General features: G+C 48.0%; 1 protein-coding gene across 1 annotated transcript in view; it reads right to left on the minus strand.

Annotated features, from left to right (window-relative positions):
• FBN3 (fibrillin 3) overlaps positions 1–12722 on the minus strand; it is an 83175-nt gene that overhangs the window by 29223 nt on the left and 41230 nt on the right. The window contains exons 37-45 of the mRNA XM_055237502.1: positions 10939–11064; positions 8299–8424; positions 7464–7613; positions 5747–5818; positions 2243–2368; positions 1835–1960; positions 1398–1523; positions 918–1034; positions 329–457 (exon numbers count right to left, since the gene is read on the minus strand). Coding sequence (XP_055093477.1) covers positions 329–457; positions 918–1034; positions 1398–1523; positions 1835–1960; positions 2243–2368; positions 5747–5818; positions 7464–7613; positions 8299–8424; positions 10939–11064 — 1098 coding nt within the window. The remainder of the gene's footprint in view (positions 1–328; positions 458–917; positions 1035–1397; positions 1524–1834; positions 1961–2242; positions 2369–5746; positions 5819–7463; positions 7614–8298; positions 8425–10938; positions 11065–12722) is intronic.

A 12722-nucleotide genomic window follows, 5' to 3' on the forward strand; every position in this document is an offset into this window, starting at 1 on the left:
CACTGAAGTCTCAAACTCCTGGGCTCAAGTGATTCTCCTGCCCCAGCCTCCTGAGTAGCTAGGACTACAGGCAATAGCCACCACTCCTGGCTAATTTTAATTTCTTTGTAGAGACAAGGACTCACTATGTTGCCCAGGATAGTCTCAAACTCCTGGCCTCAAGCAATCCTTCTGCCTCAGCCTCCCAGACTGCTGGGTATTTTTTTTTAAACCTTAAAATAAATGCTTGGGTAGTAAATGGATCTATGCTCACCCAGAAGTACCAAACTGTGGTGTATATGGAGCAGGGGCTGGCTGAGATGCCTCCAAGCACTATAGGCAGACTCACCCACACAGTTCTTCCCATCAGCTGTGAGCTCAAAGCCATCCTGGCAGAGGCAGTGGAAGGAACCAGCTGTGTTGAGGCAACGGCCAAATCGGCACACCTGCCCCACCAGGGTAGTACACTCGTCAAAATCTGTAGAGGGGAGATGGGCAGGCCAGTTCACCCACAAAACTTGAAGGGATCAAGCCTTCCTTGTACTTCTGTCCACAACTGAGTTGAGCCGATAGCATTGGCTTCAACTTGAGCACTCATGTGTAGACTGTGTATATTAGCCTTCCACCTATCTAACGAGGTAGTTGCTGATATTTTCTAATATAACCATGTAATGCTATGAATTTGCCCCTAAGTGCTCCCTTAGCTGCAGCCTATGTATTTTCACATGTTATGCTTTCATTTTCATTTTCTTTTACTTCAAAATATTTTCTAATTTTCCTTATGATTTATTTGACCTATGGATTATTTAGGAGTATGTTATTTAATTTCCAAATAATTGGGGACTTTCTGGGCATCTTTCTGTGGGCAATTTCTAGATTCACTTCCTTAGATTCTGAGAACCTACTTTGTGGCCAGCCTGCCACCTGAGCTGACTCACCCACACAATCCCCATTGTGTGTCACCACAAAGCCAGGGAAGCAGAGGCAGTTGTAGGAGCCGATGATGTTCTTGCAGGTCCCATTTCCACAAGGCTGCCGGTCACACTCGTCAATGTCTGCAGAAGCAAAGCCTGAGAGCCCAGCCCAGCTCACCCAGGGCACTGGGGGACTTGGGGAGTGACAGGCCAGCTGGACCTAGCACTCCTCCCCTGCACCTAGCCCTGCCTAGATGACTGGGCAGTGACCCCTGGGGGTGATGGCTGGGAAGTACCCCTGGTGTGATATGTCACCCCCATTTTACAGATGGGAAAACTGAGGCACAGGGAGGCAGATCAGCCATTTACCCAAGATCTTAATCTCAAGACCCAAACTTGGATCTGTTTGTGAACTAGGATGGACAGAATCACCACTTCCATCCCAGGGGAGGTGTAGATCCCAGGCAGCCTGGCTTGAAAGGACGGGGAAGATAAGGGTCTCACCCATGCACAGGGTCTGGTCTGCAGAGGCCTGGAATCCACGGTGACACAGACACATGTAGCTGCCTTCTGTGTCCATGCAGTCACCATGGCTACAGACATTCGGGATCTCCCGACACTCATTCCGTCCTGGGGGTGCAAAGAGCATGGTGTCCCCAAGGCCCCTACCACAGTGTTTGCCTGAGCTCTCCCTCCTGCAATGGGGAAGCTAGAACCTGCCTTGAAGTTCTCCGCTCAAACTTCCACCAGGGGCTTCAGGCTGTGCGCATCAACCTGAGCTCTCACCTCTATCACATCCTATTAACAGACACTCTCAATACATCCCCCACCCCCCTAATAGTATAGAAAAGGAGAAAGACCTGAACAGAGCCATACCCCATCTAAGTCCCCATGGGTGACAGAGCCCAGCTCCCTCACCTCCTCCCAGGGACCCTGCTCACCCACACAAGCCCCGCCTGGCGACAGTTTGTACCCTCGGGTGCACTTGCAGCGGTAGCTGCCGGGGATGTTGATGCAGTCGGCATTCTGCTGGCAGGGACTCTCCCTGCTGCCACACTCATCGACATCTGGGCAAATACAGCAAATGAGGTGGGGGTGACAGAGAAGCCCATCCTGACAGAATCAAACCTGAAACCCAGTCCACTGCTTCGGAGCAGGTAGTTTCTCTGGAAGCAGCCAGAGCTGGAGTAAGGGTGGTTATATGAGATGGAGGCCCTTGGAAAGGTGTTAGCCCATTATACAGACAGGGAAATGGAGGCTTACAGAGTTTTAGTTACTTGCCCAGATTGCACAGTGGCGGCCATGCATCCCACCCAGACCCCAGGGCTGGGAACAGGGAGAGGTGGCACCTTCACAAGCCAGCAGGATGCTGTTGTAGTTGAAGCCTGTGGGGCACTCGCAGCGGAAACTCCCGATCTGGTTGATGCAGATGCCATTGGCACAGATGGCGGGGATCTCCCCACACTCATCAATGTCTGCAGAGGGCATCTGCCATCAGGGGCAGCCCAGCCCCCTGGGACTTCCAGTGACCCTGAGCAAAGGGACCCACTAGCCCTGCAGTCTGGTTGAGGCTGTTGTGGCCACAAACCAGCACACACTCAAAAAAGTCTTGCTGTCACCAAAATACGTCCACTCACACCAGAAAGAGATGAGGATGTGGGAGGAAAGACAAGAGCAGAGAGACAGTGTGTGTTTTTCTCAATTAAAAATGCACACTTCCTGTGACCCAGCAACCGTGCTGGAAAGAAATGGCCTTAAGCGTAAGCAGGACAGCGGTATGAGATGCTATTTAGCAAGAAACTGGAAACATCAATTGCAGAGCAAAATGTGGGATGTCTGTACCATGGAATATTCTTCAGCCTTATTAGGGAATAAAGCCCTGTAACGTGACAATGTGGTTGAAACCTAAAATCATTCTGCTAAGAGAAGCCAGACACAAAAGAACAATATTGCATGACTCCATTTAAAGGAAGCGTCCAGAAATAGCAAATCAATAGAGACAGAAAGTCGATTTGTGGTTGCCAGGGGCAGAAGGGAGGGGGTAAAGGGAGTGACTGCTAATAAGCATAGGGTTTACTTTTATGTGATGAAAATGTTTTAGACTTAGATTGAGGTGATGGTTGTGTAACACTGTGAATGTACTCAAAACCACTGAATAGAGCACTTTAAATGGGTGAAGTGTGTGGTATGTGAATTATATTTCAATAAAGCTGTTATATATAAACAATCTAAATGTCCATCAGTAGGGGACTGGAAACAACTTAAGTGTCCATCAAAAGGGGACTTGAAAGAACCTACGTGTCCATCAATGGGGAACTGAAAACCATCTAAGTGTCCATCAGTGGGGGACTGGAAACAAACTAAGTGTCCATCAATGGGGGACAGGAAACAACCTAAGTGCCCATCAATAGGGGACTGGAAACAACCTAAATAGGCATCAATGGGGGACTGGAAACAAACTAAGTATCCATCAGTGGGGGACTGGAAACAAACTAAGTGTCCATCAATGGGGGACTGGAAACAACCTAAATATCCATCAATGGGGGACTGGAAACATACTAAGTGTCCATCAGTGGGGGACTGTGATGAAAATGTTCTTTTTGTGTGATGAAAATGAGTTCTAAACTTAGATTGAGGTGATGGTTGCATAACTCTGTGAATGCATTCAAAACCACTAAACAGGGCACTTTAAATGGGTGAAGTGTGTGGTATGTGAATTATCTCTCAATAAAACTGTTATAAACAATATAAGTGTCCATCCATAGGGGACTGGAAACGATCCACCTATCTATCAATACGGGACTGGAAACAATCCAAGTGTCCATCAAAAGGAGATCTGAAACAACCTAAGTGTCCATCAGTGGAGGACTGGAAACAACCTAAGTTCCCATCACTGGGGGACCTGGGATGTATCTGCACCATGAAACACTTCTAGGCAGGGCAAAGAGAGAGGCTGCATGGCAGATAGTAACCTGGCCAGTTCCTCAAGACACAATTTGGATGAAAAAAGCAAGTTGTAACCAACATGTCAAGCACTACATCATTTATGTAAAATGCCCCAGAAACCAACATCATATATTTTCAGTGGGGGACCTATTATGTAATGAAGGAAGAAAAAACTAGAAAGAAACATTCTGACCATAAAGCATAAGAACGTCCAGAGAGGGAGAAAAGAGACAGAGTTGAGGTGATGACTGGAGGAGAAGTGAGTTTTATTTGCCATGGTTTGATTTTTAAAAAAAATAAGGAGAATATATTCAGAGGATTAAAACAAACGATAATGGGTTCATCAGTTAAACACTGCATGGTTGAAATTCGGCTTGCAGGTGTTAAATTATGCATTACGTTGTTAAACTTAAAAAGGGAGCATTCTGGCCAGGCGCAGTGGCTCACACCTGTAATCCCAGCACTTTGGGAGGCTGAGGTGGGTGGATCACCTGAGGTCAGGAGTTCGAGACCAGCCTGACCAACATAGTGAAACCCTGCCCCTATTAAAATACAAAAATTAGGCCGATTGCGGTGGCTCACGCCTGTAATCCCAGCACTTTGGGAGGCAGGGGCAGGCGGATCACGAGGTCAGGAGATCGAGACCAACCTGGCTAACACGGTGAAACTCCGTCTCTACTAAAAACACAAAAAAATTAGCCGGGTGTGGTGGCGGGCGCCTATAGTCCCAGCTACTCGGGAGGCTGAGGCAGGAGAATGGTGTGAACCCGGGAGGCGGAGCTTGCAGTGAGCCAAGATCATGCCACTGCACTCCAGCCTGGGCAACAGAGCTAGACTACGTCTCCAAAAAAAAAAAAAAAAAAAAAAAAAAGTAGCCAGGCATGGTGGCAGGTGCCTATAATCTCAGCTACTTGGGAGGCTGAGTCAGGAGAATCACTTGAACCCAGGAGGCAGAGATTGCAGTGAGTTGAGATCGTGCCATTGCACTCCAGCCTGGGCAACAAGAGCAAAACTCCATCTCAAAAAAAAAAGGGCGGGGAGCAATTTGACACAAACTGCAACACGGATGTACCTTGAGGACATCATGCTCGGTGAAATAAGCCTGACACAAAACGACAAATCCTATGTGGTTCCACTCATAGGAGGTCCCTAGAACCGTCAGATTCAGAGTCAGAAAGTAGAATGGTGGGTTCCAGGGACTGAGCGGGATGGGGAGTGAGAGTTTCATGGGGACAGAGTTTCAGTGGGAGGAGATGAGAAAGTTCTGGATGGTGATAGTTGCAAAACAATGCAAGTGTACTTAATGCCACTGAACTGCACACTAAAAATGGTTCAAATGATATTTTTCTGGAGACAAAAAAAAAAAAAAAGTCTCACTCTATCCCCCAGGCTGGAGTGCAATGGCGAGATCTCGGCTCACTGCAACCTTTGCCTCCCGGGTTCAAGCGATTTTCATGCCTCAGCCTCCCGAGTAGCTGGGATTACAGGTGTGCACCACCATGCCCAGCTAATTTTTGTATTTTTAGTAGAGACAGGGTTTCACCATGTTGGCCAGGCTGGTCTCGAGCTCCTGACCTCAGGTGATCCACCCACCTCAGCCTCCCAAAGTGCTGGGATTACAGGCGTGAGCCACCGTGCATGGCTCGAATGGTAAATTTTATGTTGCATATATTTTACTATCATTTTAAAAAATGGATAACGGTTTAATAAAAATAGTGTCATTCTTTTTTTTAAAAAAAGTGTTTTTGAGGGCAGGATTCCTGGGGAGTTGGAGGTGTGTGGGGCGAGGAGGAGGGGAGGATGGAGGAGTGGATGTAAGGAAAAGAGCTGTGGGGGAGGGGAGGGGTGGGAAGAACCAGGCCTAGGTGGATGGGTACCCAGGGATAGAGCAGGGACCGCTCACTCACCAAGGGGCTTCCCCGTGTGGATGTCAATGAGGAATCCTGGGGCCTGATTTCCACACAGGATCTGGTAGTCAGCTGCACAAAGGAGAACAAAGCTGAGTCTGGGGCTGCAGGCCTGACCCCAACCCGCTCCCCATCTGGAAGGGAACCTCATCCCTGGAGCCCAGCCCTCACCTGGCCACCTTGAACTTTTTTTGCTCTCCCCACCCTTTCCCTCCTTCCACTTATTTAATTTAATTTAATTTTTTTGAGACAAAATCTCACTCTTGTCACCCAGGCTGGAGTGCACTGGTGCAATCACGGCTCACTGCAGCCTCAACCTCCCAGGCTCAGGTGACCCTCCCACCATAGCCTCCCAAATAGCTGGGATTACAGGTGTGAGCCATGACATCTGGTTTTTAAAGCCACCTAGTTTGCAGTAATGTTTTGCAGCAGCTCTGGGAAATGAATACTTCTATAAACCCCTAGAAGCTCCCTTCCCAGTACTGCCCCATTCCTGCAGCTCTTCCTGGTGCCTGGGCTCGCTGCTAGATCATTCCAACAGGACTCATTCCTGCTGTCAACACACTCTGTTCTGTCCTGCCTCCAGGTCTTGGCTCCTGCTGTGCCCCTACCTGGAACACCTTCCTTCATCCTGACCGATGTTTCCATCAGGGTACCAATCTTGGCTCTGAGCTTCTCCAGGTCTGCCCCTTCCCCAGCCCAGGAGGTCTGTGCTTTCCTCCCTGGCCTGGGACATTTACCGACCCCCTCCCACCCTACCCCACCCCCAGCCACTCCTGTGAATCTTCAAGGGCCTTCCCCACCAATGAAAACTCCATTGATCCATCCTGAATTCTCAAAATCTGCAAAATGGAAGAAGAGCTGCCTTGCTCACTTTAAAGTATTGCCTTCCATACATGCGGACTGACACAGTTTGGCTGTGCCCCACCTAAATCTCAGCTTGAACTGTAGCTCCCATATCCCCACATGTCACGGTAGGGACCGGGTGGGAGGTAATTGAGTCATGGGGGCGGGTCTTTCCCATGCTATTCTCGTGATAGTGAATAAGTCTCGTGAGATCTGATAGTTTTATACAGGGCAGTTCCCCTGCACGCACTCTCTTGCCTGCCACCATGTAAGACGTGCTTTTGCTCCTCCTTCACCTTCTGTCATGATTGTGAGGCCTTCCCAGTCATGTGGAACTGTGAGTCCATTAAACCTCCTTTTTTTTTTTTTTTTTTTTTTTTGAGATGGAGTCTTGCTCTGTCACCCAGGCTGGAGTGCGGTGGCATGATCGTGGCTCACTGCAACCCCCACCTCCTGGGTTCAAGTGATTCTCTTGCCTCAGACTCCCAAGTAGCTGGGATTATGGGCCTGTGCCACCATGCCCAGCTAATTTTTTTAGTATTTTCAGTAGAGACAGGGTTTCACCATGTTGGCCAGGTTGGTCTCGAATGCCTGACCTCAAGTGATCCATCTGCCTCAGCCTCCCAAAGTGCTGGGATTACAAGCGTGAGCCACCACGCCCAGCCAAACCTCTTTTTCTTTATAAATTACCCAGTATCCAGTATTTCTTCATAGCAGTATGAGAATGGACTAATAGAGGGACAAAACTTCAACTCTCTGGCTCTCATCAGAACAAGGAGGATTAATCTAAGAGCCCTAAGAGCACTATGTTTCCTTAACCATTATGCTAGGAGGGGCCAGGCTGGGAAGACAGTTGGGGAGGGTTACTCACGACTGGTGGGAGTGGGGCAGGCCTCACAGGGTCTATTCCAGGCCTGGCCAACGTTGTAGGAGCAGCAACACATTTTCCGGGTCACGTTGAAGACCAGCTCATTTTGACATGTGCCGTTATAGTGCCGGAAGCAGGCACTCTTCCTCATATCTGTAGTTGGCATAAGGGAGAAGAACGTTGGTAAGGGTCACCTAACTCAGTGGAAGAGGGAGCCAAAGAGATGGGAACTCATTAACTGATTCATTTGAAGATTATCGGCTTGGCCAGGCACAGTGGCTCATGCCTGTAATCCAGCACTTTGGGAAGCCGAGGCGGGCAGATCACTTGAGGTCAGGAGTTGGAGATCAGCCTGGCCAACATGGCAAAACCCTGTCTCTACTAAAAATACAAAAATTAGCTGGGTGTGGTGGCACATGCCTGTAATCCCAACTACTTGGGAGGCTGAGGCAGGAGAATCGCTTGAACCTGGGAGGTGGAGGTTGCAGTGAGCCGAGATTGTGCCACTGCACTCCAGCCTGGGTGACAGAGCGAGACTCTATCTCAAAAAAAAAAAAAAAAAGATTACTGGCTGGCTTGATTGGCTTGATGTCTCTTCACCAACACACTTGGGGGATCCATTCACTTTTTTTAGCCTTTTTTGAGCAGTGCACAACCTGAGCAACTGTTCATGGCAGCTCTGGGCTCCTGAGTCCTGCAGCTTTGTTTACTGCCACATATCAGCACTTCATATATGCTTACCCTCCCTCTCCATAGGCTTGAAGGCTCCCAGCAGTTCCTCCCATGCCCAGGTGCTGCTTCTGTGACTGCCAGTTCCCTAGGTCATCACACTTCTTACCCATGCAGTTGTTGCCACCATTGACTTGGAGGTAGTCTGCAGGGCAGACACAGGTGTAGTTCCCCAGGGTGTTGTAGCAGGTGCCAGGGCCACAGATGCCCGAGTGTGTGGAGCATTCGTCAATATCTGCAGGGAAAGGAATGGTGGAAGGGAACAGTGGCAGCGTCCACGAATTGTCTGAATAACTCCCCTCCAGAGACCCAGCAAGGCCACTTCACCAGGGACCTAAGTTTGGTTTTAAAATCAGCTTAAAACGCACACACATCTTAGTGATGAAGAAAGCTATAATATGGGCCGGGCATGGTGGCTCATGCCTGTAATCTGAGCACTTTTTAATGCTGAGGTGGGAGGATCATTTGAGCCCAGAGTTCAAGGCCAGTCTGGGCAACATAGCAAGACCCCATCTCTACTAAAAATTTTTAAAAATTAGCTGGGCATGGTGGTGCATGCCTGTAGTCCCAGCCACTTGGGAGAGGATCACTTGAGTCCAGGAGGTTAAGGTTGCAGTGAGTTGTGATCATGCCTCTGCACTCCAGCCTGGGTGCAGAATGAGATCCTGGCTCTAAAAAACAAACAAACAAAATCAAACAAACAAATAAAAACAATATGACATTAAGTGAAAAAAAAAAGAACATTTACAAGCTGGATGCAGTGGCTCATGCCTATCATCCCTGCTTTGGAAGGCCAAGGCAGGAGGATGATTTGAGGCCAAAAGTTTGAGACCAGCCTGGGCAACATAGTGAGGTCCCATCTCTGCAAAAAATGAAAATTTAGCTGGGCATAGTGGCACATGCCTGTGGTCCCAGCTACTTGAGAGGCAGAGGTGGGAGGATCACCTGAGTCCAGGAGGTCAAGACTGCCATGAGCTGTGATTACACCACTGCACTCCAGCCTGGACAACAGAGTGAGACACTGGCTCTAAAAAAATATATATTCATAAAAATAAAGTTGATGATGATACTGCTTCTATTAGGAACAAAATGACCTGAGTTCACAAGTCAGTTTTATAATCACCAAGAATGGATAATCCATGTCTTCCTACTATGATATGATAGGAATCAAGAACCTTATGGATAAAGTATTCTTGGGGGAAAAAATTGATTCTCAATCTAATCATTACTCTAGTCCAGGGGCAGTAATCTTTTTCTAAAGGGCCAGATCATTTTGGTTTTTCGGGCCAGACTACAGTGTGTCATGATTATTCAATCTGCCAACGTAGCAAGAAAGCAGACACAAACAATATGCAAACACACTGTGGCACTGGCTGTGCTCCAAGGAAATTTTATTTATGGACCCCTGAAATTTGAATTTTATATAACTTTCTTTTTCTTTCTTTCTTTCTTTCTTGCTTTCTTGCTTTTTCTTTCTTTCTTTCTTTCTTTCTTTCTTTCTTTCTTTCTTTCTTTCTTCTTTCTCTTTCTTTCTTTCTTTCATCTCTCTCTCTTTCTTTCTCTTTTTCTTTCTTTCTCTCTCTCTTTCTTTCCTTTTTTTTTTTTTTTTTTGAGACAGAGTCTCACTCTGTTGCCCAGGCTGGAGTGCAGCGGCCTTATCCTGACTCACCGCAAACCTCCACCTCCCAGGTTCAAGTGATTCTCCCGCCTCAGCCCCCCGAGTAGCTGGGACTATAGGCATGTGCCACCATGCCCAGCTAATTTTTGAATTTTTAGTAGAGATGGGGTTTCACTATGTTGGCCAGGCTGGTCTCGAACTCCTGACCTCGTGATCCCTCCACCTCAGCCTCCCAAAGTGCTGGGATTACAAGCATGAGCCACTGTGCCCAGCCATTTTTTTTCTTTTTTTTTTTTTTAAGACAGGGTCTCGTTCTGTCACCCAGGCTGGAGTGCAGTGGCACAATCACGGCTCACTGCAGCCTCGACTTCCAAGGCTCAAGTGATCCTCCTGCCTCAGCCTCCCAAGTAGTTGGGATTACAGGCATGAGTCAGCGTGCCCAGCTAGTTTTTTAATTTTTTGTAGAGACAAGGTCTTGCCATGTTGCCCAGGTTGGTCTTGAACTCCTGGCCTCAAGCAATCCTCCCACTTCAGCCTCCCAAAGTACTGGGATTACCAGTGTGAGCTGCCACGCACCCAGCCTTGAATTTCATATAATTTTCATGTGCCACAAAATGTTATTCTTCTTTTGGTTTTTTCAACCATTGAAAAAAGTGTAATAAAGTATTCTTAGCTAGCAGACAAAAATAGGTGGCGGAATATTAGCATGCTAAGAGTGATGTCACCAAAAATAGCAGAGTAGGGAACTCCAGGGCTCCATTCCTCCACAAAAGCAACTATTGAGCTGGCAAAACAGACAAAAATAAACTTTTGCAGAACTCTGGAATCCAGTCAAAAGCTTACAACACCCAGACAAAGAAATGGTGAAGAAAGAAGCTGCTGTATTTCATAAGGGAGTGTCGTGGCGTTTTAGAGGGCCTGCCTACCATCCCCCATGCCACAGATCCACAGCAGCCACGAACATCTTCAAAGCAGCAAGAGAGAACTGACAGATCATGACAAAAGAGGAGGCAGGAGGCAGAAGCCTTTCCATGAGGCCTTCCCTTCTCTACCCTTGTGAGGCTTGGCAGGGCAGGAAGGCAGGGAGAGAGCAGAAGAGCCTGACCCACCCCAAAGAGAATCCATGCTCACCCTCACAGATGCGAGTGTGCTCACTGAGGTGGTAGCCAGGTGGGCACTCACACTGGAAACTGCCAAACGTGTTGACGCAGTCACCCCCCTGACACAGCCCTGGCAGCTCTTGGCACTCGTCGATGTCTGTCAGGAAGTAAGGAAGCAAAGCTTGGGAGCTAAACCCATGCAGAGGACTTAAGGGGCACCCACACCATGCTCTGGGTTCTCCAGGGCCCTCTCGAGGATCTCCAAGTGCTATCCATGACTGATAGACATTTGAAGGGTCTATCTTGATGGCTGGACACAGATTCTCTTGAGTTAATGTCACCCTAAATTCAAATCCATTCCCTTCATCTGTTGGTCCATTCTCCTATCCACCACATAGTTCCCTCTAGATAGAGAAATAGATAGTTTTCTTCCTCTAGATGGAGAATAGATAGTCTTCTCCAACCTCGTCACTCCCTATAGAAAGGATGGATGGGAGGATGCATGAATGGATGGATGAGTGGATGGATGAGTGGATGGATGCATGCATATGAAACAGTGGATGGGTAAATAAGCAAGTGGGTCAATGAATAAGATGATGAGTGAGTGGATGGATAGGAAGGTGGATAGATAGGTGAGTAGATAGGCAAATGAGTGAATGGGTGGATGAGTGAATGGGGGGATAACTGGATGGGTGGATGGATGGATGGAGGATGGGGGATGAATGGATGAATAGATGGGAGATAGAAGATGGATGGAAGGGTGGATGAATGGGGGGAATAGAAAGGGAGTAGGGAATGGGTGGATGGGAAATGGGTGGATGGACGAGTGGATGGATGGATGTATTGAGGATGGATGGGTGAATGGGGGATAGATGGATGGGTGAACAGATGGGCAGAAGAATGAGAGATAGGTGGGTGGGAGATGGATGGATGGGAGGGTGGAAAATAGGTTAATGGATGGATGAATGGGGGCTAGATGAAGGATGGGGGATGGATGGATGAGTGAATGGATGGATACAAGGATAGCAGAGGGATGAGTGATGAATGGATGAATGGGTGGATGGAGCATGATTGGATGGAAGGATGGGGGGATGGATGGAAGGATGGATGGATGGGAGGATGGAAGGATAAATGGACAGAAGGAGGGGGATGGATGAAAGGATGGATGAATGGAAGGATGGGGGATAAATGGGTAAATGGAGGGATAGAAGGATAGGAGAGGAATGAGTGGGGGGATGGATGAATGGGTAGATGGAGAATGGTTGGATGAGTGGAAGGATGAATGGATGGAAGGATGAGTGGAAGGATAGATGAATGGTCGGGTGGAAGGATGGATGGATGGATGGATGGATGGATGGATGGATGGATGGATGGAAGGATGAATGGATGGAAGGATGAGTGGAAGGATGGATGAATGGATGGATGGTCGGGTGGAAGGATGGATGGATGGATGGATGGATGGATGGATGAGTGGACAGAAAGATGGGGGATGGATGAAAGAATGAGGGATAAATGAAGGATGAGGAATGAATGGTTGACTAGATGGAGGGACAAAAGGATAAGAGAGGGATGAGTGTGGGATGGATGAATGGGTAGATGGAGGATGGTTGAATGGAAGTATGGAAGGAAGAATGGACGAATGGGTACATGGAGGATGGCTGGATGGAAGGATGTATGGATGTACAGATGGACAGAAAAAATGGGCAGAAGGATGGATAGATGGATGGATGGATGGATAGATGGATGGATGGATGGACGGATGGATGGATGGATGAAAGGATGGAAGGATGGGTGGATGGAAGGATAAATGGACAG

Source organism: Symphalangus syndactylus, chromosome 13 (assembly GCF_028878055.3).
Source record: "Symphalangus syndactylus isolate Jambi chromosome 13, NHGRI_mSymSyn1-v2.1_pri, whole genome shotgun sequence".
Lineage (NCBI taxonomy): Eukaryota > Metazoa > Chordata > Mammalia > Primates > Hylobatidae > Symphalangus > Symphalangus syndactylus.